This window comes from Zingiber officinale, chromosome 4A (genome assembly GCF_018446385.1).
Source record: "Zingiber officinale cultivar Zhangliang chromosome 4A, Zo_v1.1, whole genome shotgun sequence".
NCBI classification, from domain to species: Eukaryota; Viridiplantae; Streptophyta; class Magnoliopsida; order Zingiberales; family Zingiberaceae; genus Zingiber; species Zingiber officinale.
The window spans coordinates 25041749-25061214 of record NC_055992.1 but is presented as its reverse complement, the minus strand read 5'-3'; the positions used below and the strand labels follow the sequence as shown (position 1 = coordinate 25061214).

Here is a 19466-nt window from a genome sequence, read left to right as displayed (position 1 = left end):
TCTGACGTAAAAAACTAATTTTTAAAACCAGATAATTCTATTTGAAATTAACTTGGTATGGCTAAAATTTAAATGTTTTTTATTATTTTTTAGTTATTCAAGCTTCCAAAACACATATCTATGTTTGACAAAATATTTAGTATTTAGGTATATTCAGTTTTAAGGACATCTTATTTAAACCACTTCTAGTACCTAAAAAAGCGTCATTAGGTAATTTTATTCAATTTCTACCTATAAAGTTCATAAAATTAAAAGCACCCTCCTTATTTTCGTTATCCCTGAGAATGCATGAACATGCCCTATCATAAGTGTTGGTAATTACATTAATTATAGTAAAAGACTATTAAGTTCATCTTAGGTATCCCTCACAATCTAACCCCGGAATATAGAAGATAAATAAATCACAGAATCAACTTATAATCAACCGTCACTGTAATTACACTAATGATTTTAGTGACAACGGCTCTGCAAAATAGGAAAACAGCCTATTGCATTTCTGTGGAATTAAATGGATCCGCACCATTCATTTGTGAATCCGAAGCAGGTTGATAATTGTCTAAACCATGACACTTTACAAATGTATGAACTAATCTCATACTAAGCACTGAATAGTTATTAAGCGAACGATCACGGGTGAGATTTCCAGGCCGGCAGACTATTATTCAGCAGCATCCCATTAGGACACTTTTAACATAGTAATTGTGGTAAGATTAAGAGAGGCATTCACTAACTCAACGTGCCCTAAATAATATGCATCAAAGAATGCATTGCATAAGGAAATTGAAAATCCTCGAATCACATTCGACCAGCATCATGAAGAAATTTTAACCTTGTAAGCAGCTGATTAAGCCGAAGTGACAATAAACAACTTTCTCGAATGAAGATAAAAGGTGGATAACTTTGCTAAACTTTGACCGTTCTGCAGTCAACTACCGATAATTCATCACAAATTCATTTTTGGCCTGAAAGCAAACCATATCTTGTCAAATGTAATTCATTAAGTATAGTATCTCAAAAAGAAGCAATCCAGGTACTTACAAACTTTGCTACTTCACTTGCTTTTTCATCGTCAAAACCTAGGGAAGCCAAGATCTTGTGACCAGCTGATTCTTTCTCATTCCATATACCGAGAAGTATATGTGCTGTTGTTATCTCTCCATCCTCACCTGCTACCATTATAAGGAAAAAAGTATTCATGGTTGTTAAGCTGGCAATGAAATAGTTAATTTTTTTTTAAAATGAAAATAAGAGAGGACTGAATGTTGAAACTGATTATCATCAATCACAGATGCTAAAACCATCCTTTTCAGAAAATTTTTTAACTAGTGGCATCCGGAAGATGCAAACAAGTACTGATATGGCTATGACTCAATTAACGAAAGTTAAAGCGAACTGGTACAACAAAATGCTTTTCGCTCAAGCCGCTATGTCCTTCAGTTTCATGTCTCCAATGAATCTATGTCCTTCAGTTTCATGTCTCCAATGAAAGTCTTCGGCTTGCATTGAATTAAACCATGAGTTCCACTGCTTGTGTGGGCCTCAGATCAATTTTTGAGTTTCATTCAAGCGAACATACTTCCCAAACAGGATACTTAACAAATTAGCTATAACCTACAGGCACGAACATACTCCCCAAACAGGATACCTAACAAATTAGCTATAACCTCAAGGCACAAATTATGCTTTAGAATGAGAGAATTTTGAATTCAGCTTTTTTATCTGTAGGCAAGGAAGCTATGAGTAATACAACTATGAATCTCATTTCAATATTTCACAATCATATCTAGAATAAATGAAAATAAGACAAGATGTGCCAAAACTAAATAGTACAAAAAGAATAAAAAACTACTCTTGTTACACAACCACCCTTTGGAGGAAGGGAAAGTAAGGGGGCATGAGTAGGAGGAGAAATGGAAGTTTGGGCTTAGCAGGATTTGGTGTTGCTGATATTTTACAAAAGATGTTTACTTTGATAATATTTAAGATCAAAAAAATAGTAAAAAACTTTATTCAGCATGGTATACTCAATACATGTAGGAGAAGAATCCACCTCATTATTATTTAAGAAAGAGGAGAAGCATATGATATCTAAGTAATTTTCACTAGCATTTCAATTTTAGAGATCATTCATATCTAAACATTCACTATTTAGTTGGAAATCCACCTGTTACATAATAACGAATTACAAAACACAACAATTTGGTAACACAAATTTATTGGTCTTCGGAACCATAATTGAGAATGTTATAACCTGCGAAATGAGCAAGAGCAGTGAATTGAATGACATTTTTCAAAAATAGAAATATGTTTAATGCAAAGATGCTTCCCTGTTCTCCAGAAATTGCGAGTTATTTGTTTTGTTTAAAGAGGTGCAGATAAAATGTATTTATTGTTCTCTGGGTAAGAGACACCTATTATATGGTAACCAAAATCTTGAACCTAAAACATCAAAATCTGAGACTAAACCAACTCCATACCTAATGACAACCACTATATGTAACAAATCATTAATACTCTCAAAGTAGAGGATGGATACAATGTGTCCAACTTGTTGTGCAAAACCAAGAAAAAGGAAATCACAAAACAAAAGTAAAACTAAGGCATGAAAAAACAAGTAGGTGTCAATTCCTTTGACATCTGATCAACCCATTGATGAGATAAGACCCACGAGACTCTCTAGAGGGCTTCTCCTAAAGCGGAAGCATTGGCAACACAAACAAACATATGAAAGGGGAGAAGAAAAGAACTCAACAAGAATCTTAGGATTGACTAAGACGATAATGCCTCATGGGACACAAAAGTGCATAAAGGAGAAGCCGATCAGAAATGGAGGGAAGATGAACAGCATATTGAACATAACAGGCTGAGAACAAGGCATTTTCTTCAAAAGAATGAACATGGTTCTGGCCTTCACAAGTTGTCAAGATGATCCAAGAGATTTTGAGATGAAACCAAAAGAAAACAACAGCTTGTAATCCACTTGCAAAATAATTGATTTAGAGAACATATCTAGAGCTACGAAGGAGAAGAGCTGTGGAGACGTTCATCAGATACAGTGTAAGATGAAAGCCATATATGGTGGACAATGATGGAAAATACCTTCCTAGACAGAGGAGTTGTTGTTTCTGCGGCAGTGAATGCAGCCAATGAGGTATATGTCATGACACTGCAGCAACCGAAGTGGTGAAGCAGATGGTTTGTGTCCATCAGGATCTCTTGACAAACACCAAAAAGGACAGCAGTAGAAATGCATATCAATGACAAGCTCAAGTAAGATCTACTTTGTCTGGGATGATGACAACAGAAGAATTGAGTGCTGAATAGACCTGACCACGGTTCGGAACCGTCGGTTCGACGGTTCCAGGCAGGTCGACCCTTAACCTTAACCGTCCAAGACGGTTACGGTTCACGGTTCGGAACCGTCGGTTCACGGTTCGCCACGGTTCAAGACTATTATGTTAAAAAAATTATAAATTATAAATTATAAATTAATCATTAAAAAATACAAATTACAAATTACAAATTAAAATTTATTGGAAAAAAAGGATTTGCACTTATTTAAGTTGCCTACGTATCCCCTTAGGGGAATCAAAGCTCACATAGATCTTTTACATTTTTATTCTTTTATATTTTCACTCACTTCCATTTTCCGTTCCTGTCGTATTCGTTCCTTCAGTATCAAAATCTTTAACTTCGTCATCTGAAAGTTGCATTCCTTGGATTCTTTTCTCCGCTCTGATTCAATCGTCCAGTAATGCTTGGGCTTCCAATGAGTCGGGAGACCAAGTTGATCGTCGTTCATCTAATATGTTGCCGCCGACACTGAACGTCTGCTCCACAGCAACAGTTGACACTGGACAAACTAAAAATTCTTCGGCGATCATGGAGAGGACGGGAAAGCTTTGAGCCTTCTGTGACCACCACTTTAAGATATCGAAATTTTCGCTATCTGCTTCATTAAAATCAAAAGAAGTCGTAAAATAATTCTCAAGTTCCTGTGTGGAACTTGAGGATCCTCGTGGACGTTTTGTCCGTTCTTTTAATAAAAGTTATGCTTTTGTAAGTTTTAAATTACTACTAGTAGTTTGTTGTATTTCAGAAATATTAATTTGTGTTCCATATTTTGCATAATATTGATTATAAATATCATATAAATAAATTCTAATATTATATATAATATTGACTGGATCAGAAGAAGAAGAATCTTTAATTGGAATTAAAGCGTCGTAATATAAAGTTAACATTTCTTGTAAAACTTCTAATTTAAATCTAGGATCTAAAGTAAATGTAATTAAATAAATTTCAAAAATAAAATAAAAATATTTTTCTCATTTAGTTTTCATAGCTAAGATGCAAGGAGATAAAGATTCATTATTAATATGTTCATTTAAAACAAATACTATATTAGAAAAATTTTCTAAAACTAATTGAGCAGTGGGATAATAAACACCGGAAAGTTGTTCGGTTGCATCATTAAATACTTTTAAAATTTCACAAATACTACTACAAATATTCCATTGTCGTGAAAATAAATATATATTAGTATTAGTATTTTGTGCAAAAAATGAACATAATAATTCTTTGTATTCAAATGAATCTTGTAATAATTAGTATGTTGAATTCCAACGTGTTGGTACATCACATGAAAATTTTTTAGGTCTCATTCCATTAGTTTTACAAAACCTACCCCATTGTTTCATTATAGATGGATGGGACCATAAATAAGAAATTGCAATTCTAATTGGTTTAATATAACTTTCTAAAATTTTTAAACCATCTTGAACACATAAATTTAAAACATGGCATACATAACGAATATGAAAAAATAAACCGCCAATAATAGGTTGACAAACAAATTTTAGATCATCTATACAAGCGGTATTGGAACTAGCATTATCTAATGATATTGAAAATATTTTATGAGTTAAAGTCATATCCTTCTAAAATTAAACATAATAATTGTGCGATGTTATGAGCATTATGTGATTCATCAAAAACTCTATAAGCTAACAATCTTTTTTGGAGGTTCCAAGAGTTATCGATCCAATGGCAAGTCACACTCATATACGAATGTGTTTGCCAATGATCACTCCAAATATCGGAACATAAAGAAACTTTATTATCTAATTTACTAAATTCATCAATTAAATTCTTTTTTCCTTGTTTTACTAATTTTTTAATTGTAGTAAGTGTAGTTCTAGGAACACGTTTAGCACATGGATTAAGAGATTCTTTACAAAAATCTTCAAATGTGCATTTAGATTCAAAACTAAAAGAAAGATGTTCTACAGAAACAAATTTAGATAATGATTTTTTTAATTTATTATCCGAATATAAAAATAAACCGGAATCGGTACTACCGCTAGTTGAAGAAAGTCTTGATAATTGTGTTTGAGAACGGTCGAGTCCAAATTCCGTCGGGTGCTTTGTTTCTACATGTCGTTTCAAAGACCCATAGCCGCCGCCGGCTTGGAATTTGTAGGAAGCATTGCAGTGCTTACATTTTGCACGCATTTCTCCCGACGGAAGAGTGACCTTCTCAAAATATTTAGTGAAAATAGAAGACTTTAGAGAAGGAAGTTCCCGAACCTTAGAAGTAATTGCATCGATACTTCCTTATGTTTCGTGTGTCGGATTCGGAAGATGCTCGATCTCATCATCGGTGGATTGAATGTTGGGGTCCTCCTCCCACGGATTCATTATTTCCTTTCCCTTCCAAACTCGAGATGACGCACCTCCGCGGCCTCCTTCCATTGTAATTGAAAATTAGAAACGAAAGCGTGTAGAGAATACGAAATTGAGATTAAGAGTAGAGAAGATGTGTGTGAAAATGATGAAATAAGCTTTCTATTTATAGAGTTTTGATAGTGACGGACACTAAATAATAGTCATTGATCAAAAAACGGTCAAATGATCCTAACCATTGAAAAAAATACCCAAACCCACCCCCCCCCCCGGTTAATCGGCGGTTCCAACGGCTATGGACCGCCAGTTAACCGGCGGTTCAAGCCGGTCCAAAAAAAAACAAATGTTGAACCGGCGATTAACCGGTGGTCCGCCGGTTTTGCACCAACGGAACCAGAACCGACCCGGTAACTTGTCGGGCCAGTTCCGGTTCGACCCAACGAACCGAGTCAACAGGCAACCGGCCCGTTGACTCGATTACAGGCCCGGGCCGGGTCCGGGCCAAACCCAGCCCGAGGTCAGGTCTAGTGCTGAAGTTCAGCACAGGAGAGAAGCTGGTATTGACTGCTTGCTCATGGGAGGGACAAGATGGACATATGACATCCCACGATCAGTAGAAGAAAGGTTGTAGCATGTAGCTGAAGAGGAATTGATTTGGCACCTGTCCCTAGTTCAGTGCTTGGATGTTGAGAGGAGTTGAATAGGACGTAATACAGGAGAGCAGTGAGGATTGTGCATGAATTCTACAGTTGTACAAAGTAGTATATAGTGGGAAGTGGCATGAGTTCTTGAGCGGTGGGGTTCTTCTACCTCTTAACAAAGGGAAGCAGTGTGTAATTGGACACAATTAGATGCCTAGACATGAGATAGAAGCAGTTGTACGGCCACTATAGGAATAGAAGATGAGAGGTACCAAGAATTGTCAGCATGTGAGATGACTGGCATGGAACTTTGCCTAGATGTGTGTGCAGTTTCAAATTTGGCAGCATTGATGAACAAAATCTGTGGTGATGTTGAATCATGAGGGAGGATTAGGGCATATTTGGACTAAAGAGAGGTCCATGGAGAGCTGGAAAATAGAAAACCCCAAACCTAGAAGAGGGACCATGTAGAAATAATACTCTATTGATTGTTGTTCTCTTAGTAACAGACGCTTATTACATGGTATATATAGGACCAATAAACCATAAACCTGCAATGTGAGACAACCCCTTACACACAACTAATCACTCATAAAACTAAACCATATTTTCAAAATAATAATAATAATAATAATACCTCTCACATGTTTAAAGGGACAATAATATGGAAGGTACATGGATAATTGAACATGGCCCCTGCAATCTGATAGACAACATATTCCTAGCTTCCCAATAACTTTTCCACCACAAAAGCTCTCGGAAAGAAATCCATACTTTCTTCTTTATATAATGATGACAGGGTCATTATCCAAAGATCAATGCAATCCCAGTTTTGTGGTAATTTACCTTTCCTCCACAAAAGCTCTTCCATAATGACAACAAGTTTACTATCCTAGATCAAGATATGTGATCTAGAATTCTCAAGGGGCATTTATGAAGAACAAACAAGTTTGTGACCTGGATTGTCAGGTCCACAAGATCAGTGATCTAGGCCAATTATGACCCTTGGTCCTCATGCATGGAAGTATGGAATCAGACAGGACAAAACTCAAAACACTATTTTGAATCCCTAAAATGCAATGTCATAAATTTTGAACCAACCTCTCTCTTAAGCCTAACGCTGCCTAACTTTGCTCACTCCACATTGTTCGGTGTGTTTCCACAGCAGCCCCTTTCTTTGTTGTATCATGTTATCTCCCTTCTTGATTTCTCTCTCTCTCTTTTTCTCACTGCAGCACCCTGCTGCCCTCCGCACTAGTAGTTCAATTGCATTGGATGGCAATAAACGCCACTTATTGCAACCCTGTTTGAAGTAACCACCTCTTTCAAACCTTCAAAGATAAATTTTCCGATCATGTGTACAGTGACCATCATATCAGAGTTCTTTAGGTTTAGAGGCATATCTCGAATCTGCTGCATCTTCCTTCATCTGGAAGAATTTATGAGACTAGTCTCTTACTTTTTTTTTTTCTTTTGTCATCAGAAGAAAAAACTAGTATTATGGTTGCAGAGCTATGGTATGATCACATTTAGTTTATGTTGTCTGGGCAAGAAAGTAAGATCCGTCTGCATTAACTCCTGTGCATGCCTATCTCCAAATCAGACAAATTTATTGAAGTAAAACAATTGTTCTGAGAAGAAAGACATTTTCACTTATGAAGCGTCTGACATTGCACTAGTTAAAACAGAAACACCAGCATCATACATGCATTCTTACTAATAATTGAAGTAGACTACATTGAAAATATAAATGCCATTTTCTATATTTTTCATTGACTAGAATATTGTAATTTTGATGAAGTAACATAAAAAATATAATGGTATTTTGATATTTGCCTAGACAATTTAAGTCATGATGGAAGTCAGATAAGCAATGTTTTTTATGTTTCTTTTCTGCATTAGTGTAGGCGTGCATGCTATGTTGGTTGATGGTCTAGTTTAAAGTCATTCCCCAACGCGAAGAATAATATGTGGATTAAATTAATCACAGGAATGCTTTAGCAATTGCAGGATAATTTCTTGTCTAATGCACATATAAAGATATGTTGCACTAGATGAGGGTTTGAAAATTTGTTCACTGCTATTCAATCTAGACAAGTTAATAAGTACTAGTTCATAGTAACTTACCTGATTTCAGTTGCTCATCAACAGCCCAATCTAGTGCCCTTTGTGCTGGTTTGGTCAAGGGAGGAAATTCTGGACTGAAAAAATTCATGTTTGATTTGCCTAGTACTTTCACAGTTTCGTCACGCACATTAAAAATTGTAATCCCATTTGCCCGTAAAAATTTTGCTGCTTCACTTGTTCCTGAAATAGATCAAGCAAGCACTGCTGTAACCAAAAAGCCCAAATTTTCAATATCAAAATGTCATTTATTAATATATCATCAGATGAGAAATAACAATCAAGCTGTACAAAAGCAGCCAAAAGTTGAGACTATAGCCATCCTGAAAAATATTTCTTTCTAGCTGATTTTAAAGTTCCACAAACTACAGGATCATTTGTAAGCCCCATTTTAGAAGCTCTCAGAGCAAACTCACAAAGAAACAAATTACAATAGGATTCCACTACATTAAACCTACACAAGTGACTGAAAATTTAGAAGTATGCATAAAAAATAATTTAATTTATTTCTTTAAGGCATCTTTAATTACTTAAATAGTTTAATTTAGTTGAAACACATGATTTATCAAATACTTACAATCTTTTGAAAATTTATTATACCATGTTATTAACTTGAGGATTTTTTTGGTTGAAAAATGATTTAAATTCACTGATTATAGACAACTTAGTTTCTGTAAATACCCCATAGTAATTTTGATGTAATCAACCAAGTCAAGTTAGGTCCTGTTGTGTTTTGATGCCCTGTGTCTGAGTGTGCAGGAACTTAGGAGCACAGAAGGTCGAGCGAAAGACACAGCCAGCAAGAAGGATGACACGGGAGAGAGTCAACGGACTCGGTGCTTCCGAGGGATGAGGAGCTACAGAAGAGTACACTGGCGGACGAGAAGAAAGTGCGTGGCATTTCCAAGGGACGAGAAGTCAGAGTAGAAACTTGCTCGAGGAGAAGGTCGGAAAATAGATTATGGATGAGCCCTATTTTGAATGGCAGAAATCACCCAAACGAGCAAAGACAGAGGGAGTTGACTCTGGTCCGGGCATCCAGAGCTATTCCGGGCGCTTGGACCCCGGGGCAGCCAGGGCGCCCCGGGCTCGCGCCCTGGTCGAGGGCTTGGTTCAGCCCGGTTTGGGCGCCCAGACCCACCCAGACTATAAATCTTATCAAAACGCTAGTTGTTGCGATCCATTGCATCGTGGATAAAATTTTATCCACACCCAGGCGCCTAGAACCCTTCCAAGTGCCCGGATCAGTGTTATAAATACAGCCTTGATCTTAGTAGTCAAAACAACACTTGAAAACAATCTTCTTTGCTGTTCTACTTTGTGATCTAGTGCTTTAACTGTTGTAAGAGGTTTCTCTGCGCGAATGAGACTTGACAATGAGCTTTCAACATCTTGGACTAACAATCTTTTGATTACAAACTAAGTAAAAAGATTTGCCTCTTCTTTCTCATTTTAATTAGTTTCTTTTTGTACAAGTGTTTTAATCAAGCTATAAGATCGAGAAAGGTGTTTGTTTGTTTTATATTTTGCAGGACAATTCATCCCCTCCTGCCGACCATAAGGGACCTACAAGTGGTATCAGAGTCCAACCGTTTCAGAAGGACTAACCGTCGACCGAAGCACAGAAGACGATGGTCGGACCAAGCATCTACCCATCGTAGTTCGAGGGGAGTTCGCAAACTAGAAAAAGAAGATGGAGGTATTCTTCAAAATGGATTTTGAATTATTAATTATTATGAAGTATGGTTTTGTAGCACCAAAGGACAAAGAATAACATCAGTGGATTAAAAAGGAGCAAGCTGACTCTGTGGCAAACGACAAGGCAGAATTCCATCTGTTGAATGTATTACCGCCACAAGAAGTCAATCGGATTGGAACCTACGAGTCAGCCAAAGAGTTCTGGGATAAATTCTTGGAACTACACGAAGGAACCTCGAAGGCAAAACTCGCGAGACGAAACCTACTCCGGAACCAGATCAGCAACCTCCGGTTGGAAGAACCGAGATTCGCTAAGGTACGCGCTTAACACATTTCCTAGGACTCCTGAATGGGCAACCTTAGTAGATGCATAGGACTTAGAGGTAAGTAATTTAGAAGAATTGTTTTCAACATTTGAAATTCACGAATCTAGATATGCAGATCTAAAAACGAAGACAAAACAGAACATTGCCCCAAAGGCAAAAATGGATGAACCAGAATCCAAAACTTCACTCGATAATGACGAAACGACATTCATGGTAAGGAAGTTCAAAAGTTTTTTAAAAACTAATAAGTTTAATCAAGTGCAGGGTAAAAGAAGGAAAAGAAAAGTAAGATGCTACCACTGCAATGAAAAGGTCACGTCAAAGACAACTGTCCAAAATTAAAAAACAAGGAGAAGAACAAAAAGCCGATCCAGACAAAGCATGAAACCTAAAGGTGACGTGGGACGAAATGTCATCAGAGTCAGAGATTGAAGCACACGCTAGACTTGCGCTGATGGCAAGTCATCAAGAAGAAGAAGACGAAGCAAACTCATCCGCAATGAGCATCGAGAGCATCGATGAAGGGGGAATAACGTTAGAAGGAAGCAACACTACAGGAGGAGCTTTAGATCAAGGGATCGACGAGGTAAGCCAGGTACGGTCTCCTAACCAGTTGTACAAGTTTATAAAAATCTTGTCTAAAACTTCATGTCAATTAGAAAATGATAACAAAAGATTATTAAAAGAAAATAACAAGTTCAAAGGAACCTTAGCAACATTTTGTCAATTAGAAGATTTCGACAAACTAAATATAGAAAATGAAAATTTAAAAGAATAAACACAAAATTTGAAAAATTCTACATGTCTAAATGTTATTCATTTAAATTTTAGAAATTCTCAAGGACTCAATTGGCATCTTAGATATCATAAGAATCAAATCAGAAAATTATCACTAAAATGTATTTCGAAAAAATTTCTTATTAATCCAGTGGATAGGAACCTATATTGAATTTCAAAATCATGCTTAGATTAAATTTTTATGCATACCTTATTTTTAAATTGAATTAAAGTTTTTTTAATTATCTAATATCTTCAAATAAATTGCTTTGCATGATTTCTGTTAGAAATCAATTAAAATTAAATTTTTTCGAGAAAGAGAATTTTATCACTTAACTGCAGGAAAAATTTTAAATTTTTCTAACCGTTAAATTATTTTTTATGAATTTTTTTAACAAAAATTATGTTTTTCAATTTAAAAATAATTCGCAAAGTAATTTTTACAAACTTCATTTTTCTGTGAACTCTTATCTTATCAATCAAAAAAAAAATTTCGAATTTTTTGATCGTTGTATTATTTTTCTATGATTTTTTCTACAAAAATCATATTTAGAATATTACAAATTTGATTTTCGTTCAATTTTCGAAAAAAAAATTGTAAAAATACTTGCTTTATTACATTTTTCAGAAAAATTTTCATGATTTTGTTGATCCTGGAAACTATTTTTAAACATTTTTTTGGAAAATTTAACTTTTTGTAGAAGATAAATTATTATTGCTTAAATCAAATCCATAATTTCATAAAAAATTTATCACAGCTTTGGATATATCTGCCTACCTGTTGCAAAAAAAAATTAATTTTTGAACAATTAAACATAATTCTAAAATTATTTTTTCCAGAAATTGTTTATAAATAGTAAAAATCCATATTTTCAAAATTTAAACTTGATAATTTTTCTGGATACTAGTCACTATATTTTTATCCCTTAGACTTTGTTTTAAATATATTTCAAGTTACTTTCATGGCATATCCACTATTTTTAATATGATCAAAGAGGGAGAAGTAAAGGTTAAGTTTAGGGGGACATCTTGATTTTTGCACATCTTTTTAATTACAAAATTTATACTTGCTATTTTCCTGTTATTTGTTTTTAGTTTACCGTAACTTAACTTGGGTTGTTCACATAAAAAAATAGAAGATTATATGTACCCCGTAGTAGTTTTGATGTGATCAACCAAGTCAAATTAGGTCATATTATGTTTTGATGCTCTGTGTCTGAGTGTGCAGGAACTTAAGAGCACAAGAGGTCGAGGGAAAAACGCAGCTAGCAAGAAGGACGGCATGGGAGAGAGTCGACGGGCTCGGTACATCCGAGGACGAGGAGCTGTGGAAGAGTACCCTGGCAGACAAGAAGGAAGCACGCGGCATTTCCGAGAAACGAGAAGTCGGAGTGGAAGCTTGCTCAAGAAGGCCGGAAAATGGGTTCGGGTGAATTCTTTTCCGAATAGCAAAAATCACCCAAGCGAGCGGAGCCGGAGTGGAAGACCCGGACAGAAAGTCAACACGGAGTTGACTCTGGTCTGGGAGCCCGTAGCTATTCCGGGCACTCGGACTCCGGATGCCTAGGCTTGCGCCTTGGTTGAGGGCTGGTTCAGCCCAATCCGTGGTCTACGCGCCCGGACCAGAAATCTTATCGAAACGCCAGCTGTTGCGATCCATTACGTCATGGATAAAATTTTATCCACACCTAGGCATTCGGAAACCTTCCAAACAACCGGATCAACGTTATAAATACAGCCCTGATCTTAGTAGTCAGAACAACACTTGAAAACAAGCTTCTTTTCTGTTCTACTTTGTGATCTAGTGTTTTAACTGTTGTAAAAGGCTTCTTCGCTCGAAGGAGATTTGATAGTGAGCTTTCAAAATCTTAGACTAGCAATCTTCTGATTGCAAACCAAGTAAAAAGATTTGTCTCCTCTTTCTCTTTTTAATTAGTTTCTTTTTGTACAAGTGTTTTAATGAAGCTATAAGATCGAGAAAGGTGTTTGTTTGTTTTATATTTTGCAGGGCAATTCACCCCATTCTTGTCGGACACAAGGGACTCAGTTAACTTGATCAAGATTTGCCATCAGCTCTGAATACATGGTTAAATGGGGATTCAAGGAATGAAGTCTTTTAGGGCAAGATGTTAGATGCTCTTCACAGGGGCAGTGTAATGCCCAATGGGGGCTTCAGATCACAAGTTCACAACTTGTATCAGCCTACAATAAATGATAATAAGTACCATTGAATACACACGCACAGAGAGAGAGAGAGAACGTAATTATAGAAAAGAAAAACATTTTAAAAACACAAAAGGGGGAAATGAATAACTGAGCTCGACTTCCTGTGCCTCCATGATATGAGAAGAGTTCTACCTCTTGCCACATTCTAAAGGAACTGGGGCGTAGTTCTCAGAAATGGAGTGGACCAGCCAGTCCGAAAAAAAAGGAAACTGAATCAGCCCATCAAGGGAGGCATGGTTATATTACAGTATTGGTCTTGCTCACAAACATAGAATGTTGCAGCACTATGGAGGTGGGGTGATGGGTGCAACAAATAGTGAAGACAGCATGGATGGAGAATGATGAATACATGAAGGAGTTTGTGTTGTGTGTTGACGGGCGAGGAAGAGTGGTTGGTGGCAGCCATTAGGAGTGATGATGGGGCAATTGTGAGATCATAGGAATGGTAACGGGATTTAGTGAAAGTGGAAGACAGTGGCATTTTAGAAAAGACTATGACCAATTGCAAGATTGGAAGAAGTGGATTGGAAAAAACTAACAAGGAAATAGAGGATCAAAGATTGTGTAGCATGGACACTCCAAATTTTTTTTGTTTTTAAGTGTCAGACACGGACACGACACGCAAATACGCATGTTGGATATGGCAAAAACCATGTCATTGACTTTTTTAAAGTTTGACCAGTTGGATACGGCTAGGACATGGATGAGACACGTTTCGGGATACATTTGGTTCAATTGCAAAAAATTAAAAGTTCAAGGGTTAAATTGAAAAATAATAAATTTGAGGCTTTATTAATAAATTAATTAATTACTAATGAAGGCGGTGTTGGTGATGAGACCGATATGGATGTTTAATTTTTTTTTACTTGTTTAAAATGGATTTAGTGTTTTATATTTTGTTATGTGTACTTTTTGTTTGTAACGGATATTATAGTTGATATAATATGGATTTTTATTCTAGGATTTTTAATATATATATATATATATATAATATTTTTATATTTTTTAATAATCACCGTGTCCTAGCCGTATCATGTCTTATATTTTTGTATTGTCATATCCGTGTGGTGTCCGATACCATACCCGTACTCATATCCATGCAACATAGATCAAAGAAAGGGGTTGCTATTCTATGGAGGTGGGGTGGTGAGTGCAATGAATTTTGATGAGTGCAAGAGGATCATGGATGAGGAATGGTGAAAGCAAGGACGAATTTGAAGTGCATGATGATTAGTGGGGAAGGGTGGTTGAAGGCAACAATTAGGTGTAATGATCGAGAATATCATGGGGATAGTAGAAGGATTTGATAAAGGGTGACAAGATAGTGGCATTTTGTGAAGGGTGTGGACATAAAGAGCAAAAGTGAGTTTCACTTGTGTGCCCAAGGGTTCACAAAAGAGAGTTGCACTTCTTTGCCAAAGACTTCAGAATTAACGAGAAACAATTGGCACAAAGTGGCGCTTCGAGGAACAATGAGATAGACAAAAAGGAGGCCAAACGAAGAAATGTAAGAGATGAGAGAAAGATAGGAAAGAGGAGAATAGGAGAGAAGGGACAAAGGATCTGATAAGAACTTAAAACCTACCTCATATATATATAGGCTTTGCACCAAACAATAAAAGATGGAAAATATAAGAAAAAAAGTAAATGGTGTGGATCATGCAGACCGTCACCTATTAACTACAACCCCCTATTGAATGGAAAAGAAAAAGTAACTTTCAGAAAGTCTGTATTTAAAAGGCCTTTATATTGGTTTTCACTACCACAGGGCAAAGGCCAAGCTGATAGATTGATGCTCTAAAAATTGGCTACACGGTTGCTTATACAGACAGATGATGAATGGAAAAGGGGATATGTATGAATGTTATGGTCGGCTGAAATGCATATCTACACAATCACAAACTAAACAATTTATATTTTGTGATGAAATGGGGATTTGGGAAAAAAAAGAGGAAATAAATCCACTGATGTTAACTTATGAAGCACGCAAGCTGACAATGAGAATTTGCGGCGGTGGTGACATGCTAGAGTGGAGACATTATCTCCAGTAACTCACACAGAAGAGAATATATATGTTTAACCCTATAGGATGGTGTTAATAAACAAGGACTTCAAGATCACGAAAGTGCTTCAGCTGGAGAATGGTGGCAAAGGGCATGCAAGAGATCTAGAGAAGAAGAGGTCAAGGGGTATGGCACAGGAAAAGTGAGAGGGTTTTGGCTTAAAGTTAATTTAGTTTAGTTATATGGATTAATTTCCAAGAGCAGTTCAAGACTAGATTTATTTGACTATTCAATCAACTGTAACTTATAAACTAGTAACTCACACAGAAGAGAATATATATGTTTAACCCTATAGGATGGTGTTAATAAACAAGGACTTCAAGATCACGAAAGTGCTTCAGCTGGAGAATGGTGGCAAAGGGCATGCAAGAGATCTAGAGAAGAAGAGGTCAAGGGGTATGGCACAGGAAAAGTGAGAGGGTTTTGGCTTAAAGTTAATTTAGTTTAGTTATATGGATTAATTTCCAAGAGCAGTTCAAGACTAGATTTATTTGACTATTCAATCAACTGTAACTTATAAACTAGTGAGTGGACATAAGCGATTGGGATTTGGGCAGCTGGCACTTTTTTTATTATATATTACAATGGGATAAATACCAAAATTCCACATACTAGCTCATGGAAGTTGGGAGATGTCTACGGAATGTATGAACTTGGTAAGGTGTTCTACTTGGTAAGGTGTTCTCGTTATTTGAACTATCACGACCACATGGTACAATGAAAGTGTTCAATCTGTCAGAGCCTCATAGTACAACCAGAGTATAACACGTGGTTATCCCAAACTAGCACCACAGCTCACCACATCTCGAGCATCAGGCACTATATTAAATGTAACTTTTTCCTTGGCCCACTCGTTTTAGTCCAGTAAAGTACACCTAGGCCAGAAATTGAAGCTCAGCCACCATTCTAAACCCAGTTCAATTGAACAAGAGGTAGATAACTATTATTAGTTAAAACTTGGCCCTCAATGTAAAACCTTCAGACAGATCCAGACATGTGCATGGCCACCTCTATCTTACCTCAACACCTTGAAGCTAAACACCTATACTCACCTCATCCACCTTGCACCTTGACTGGTCCTACAAACTGATACAAGCTCTATTCACCTCAGCAATTCAGTCCATCACTCAGCGCTCTCTGAAGTAAAGCATTTCCTAATACACGTTCAGAAAAACACCTCTCATGTCTATACCTGGACTCTCAGTGAGGCAGGCCAATTATTGGTCAGGATTTGACCAAACAGATTAGTGTCCTTTGTGGACCATCATAAGGGATATAGCTATTTTGATCTATGTAAATAGTCTTAATATTTTGAGTTTTCTTAAATGGATGTATGAGTTTCTTAGGATAAATAAAAATACAAAGATCAAAAAGCAGTTAGTTAGGCGAGAAAACACACATCAGAGGGCTCAGGCGAGGCCCTTTGATACTTAAGTCACCATGTTAAATAAAACGGTAATAGAAAAGAAAGTATGTAAAGAAATTAGGGTTAGATACTATAGGTTTGATCTTCATATCGCCGACGACTTTAATATTTACATAAAATTCTTCTTCCAAAACCCTAACCCTAGGTATGTTGGGTCATAGGGATTGTGGGCTATGGATCATGTGGGGCCATGCCCAATTATAGCCCGCCGAGTTGTGTGAGGAACTCGAAAGCTTATCTAACCTAGAGCAAACCTGTCTAGGCATATTCTGCTAAATTGGAGTGCGATCGAAATCAACAGTATCATCAGTCCCCACTCAAGTCAAGACAAATTATCTGAGACTTAATTAGGGTGTTTAGGTGGATGTTGAAGTGGGCCTGAGTAGTTAGATGATGGTATAAATACCATACTGTGTCAACTGTCGAAACATATTTTTCCAATAAATCACCAAAACTCGATACCACTAAGCATCAAGATTTAAAATCTTAAGTCATGTCATAATTTTGGTCTTTAACCGAAGAGATACTCATGCCAACGCTCCAAGAGAAAGGAGATAAAACAAAGGGAGGAGACATTGTCTGTGCTAAGTGATATCAAGTTTCGATAATTTACCTGAATGATATGTTTCAGCTGTTTCACCTGGTATGGTACAAGATTTAAAACCATACTCAATACATACAATGTCTCCTTCTTATACTTCATCTCCTTCCTTCTTCAACTCCAATGCATTACCGGTACCATGCATTGAAACATCAGTACGATAACGAAATAATATCATTCAAATTAAAAGACCAAAACTTTGACACGACTCAAGATTTTGAACCTTAAATTGGACTAAGCTGAAAATAACCCAACTGGAGAGGAGCTAGAGGAGAGCTTTCCCTGATAATGACGCAAAGAGGACAAGAGGTCAAGTTGGAGAAGTCGATTACCAAAAATCTTTCCTTAATAGTAGAATCGAAAGGGAACAAAAGTCGAATTGGATAGGTTGACCATCAAAGGTGGATTGTCAAAGAGAAGACTTTCCTCTAACGAATACTGAGCTTCCATTAACATGCATGTAGTAAAGCAAATCCCTAGTCTCAGATCGAGATATCCCCCAGCAGATCGAGATATTCCCCCCTTAGCATCAGTGGGTCACCTAAACACCAAAGGGGTTAACTCTGCTATCTCTCCCAGACTCTCATTTCGGATCAAGATATCCCCCCTTAGCGGCAGTGGATCAGCTAAACCCCAAGGGTTCGACCAATAATCTCTCTCAAACCCCTAGTCTCGAATTAAAATATTCCCCTTTAGCATCAGTAGGTCACCTAAATGCTATCTCTCCCAAACTTCAGTCCCAGATCAAGTTATTCCCCCTTAGCGTAAGTGGGATACCTTAACGCTAAGGGGTCAAATCGGCCTTCTCTCCCAAACTTAGGTAGGTCTTGGAATCGAGCTCTTTTCCCCTCTTAGCACCAGTGGTTCACCTAAACGGATCAATTTGAATATCTCTCCCAAACCAACACTCTCAGATTGAAATATTCCCCTTAGCATGAATGCCACCTAAACGTTAAAGAGTCAACTTGGTCATCTCTCCCAAACCTCCGACCTCAAATAAAGCTATTCCACCTTAGCCTTATTTGGCTCTAGGGTCGACTTCTTCGCATCAAATTTCGTTGTATTAAATTAATTTTAAACATAATCATTGTCTTTGTCCAAACAAGTTCCTCACATATTTGTTTGAACTCACATTCTAAAACCTAGTTGGGCACTAAGGCTTCCGCAGTACACTTACAATTTAGCATTGGCTCCCAACTCAGCCTACTCCAGCTCTACTCTTTTTGGGCCCAACTCTGCCAACAGGAAAGCTTTTTAGCAATTGACTACTCCAACTTGGCCTCTTGCCCTTTCGGCTCGAGCATCAGAGAAAGCTCTCCTCTAGCTCCTTTATAGTTCGGCCATTTTCAACTCAGCCTCACTACTCAGACCCACTTCGACATCTTAGTGACCTAAACACCCTAATCAAGTCTCGTATACCTCAACTCAATTTAACGAGGGGACTAATGATACCAATGATATCAACCCGACTCCAAGTTAATAGGATATGCCTATATGGACCTACTCTAAGATCGGGCTCCCGAGTTCCTCATACGACCCGGCCAGGCCATAATTAGGCATGGCCCCACACGACTCATAGCCCACAATCCCTAGGGCCTAACAAACCTAGTGTTAGAGTTTTATGAAAAGAATATTCTATAAATATTAAAGTCAATGATGATATAAAGATGGAACTTCTAATATCTAACCCTAGTTTCTTTACTACTTTATTTTCTATTACCATTTTATTACTTTCTTGGCTCTATGGTGACTTACGCATCGGTGGAGCCTCGTTGAATAACTCCAATGCCTTCTGACGCATGTTTTTAGGTCTACAAGCTAACCTCCATCCTCGACCAAAGCATCCATTTTAGCATACAGCGAGGGGCTAGTTTTCAGCCACATCTGGGGTAGTTGCAA

At 37.0% G+C, this 19466-nt stretch overlaps 1 protein-coding gene across 4 annotated transcripts in view; it reads right to left on the bottom strand.

Moving 5' to 3' along the window:
* Positions 1–388: 388 nt before the first annotated feature.
* Positions 389–19466, bottom strand: part of LOC121969732 (ATP-dependent Clp protease ATP-binding subunit CLPT1, chloroplastic-like) — a 29793-nt gene continuing 10715 nt past the window's right edge. The window contains exons 4-7 of one of the 4 annotated variants that reach the window (XR_006108629.1): positions 8454–8633; positions 1039–1169; positions 830–962; positions 389–741 (exon numbers count right to left, since the gene is read on the bottom strand). Coding sequence is in view for 2 of the 4 variants with exons in the window: in XM_042519954.1 (XP_042375888.1) it covers positions 930–962; positions 1039–1169; positions 8454–8633 (344 nt within the window). In the remaining 2 variants the exon portion in view is untranslated. Of the gene's footprint in view, positions 963–1038; positions 1170–8453; positions 8634–19466 lie in introns of all 4 variants that reach the window. The other 3 variants (XR_006108630.1, XM_042519954.1, XM_042519956.1) reach the window with 3 other exon arrangements.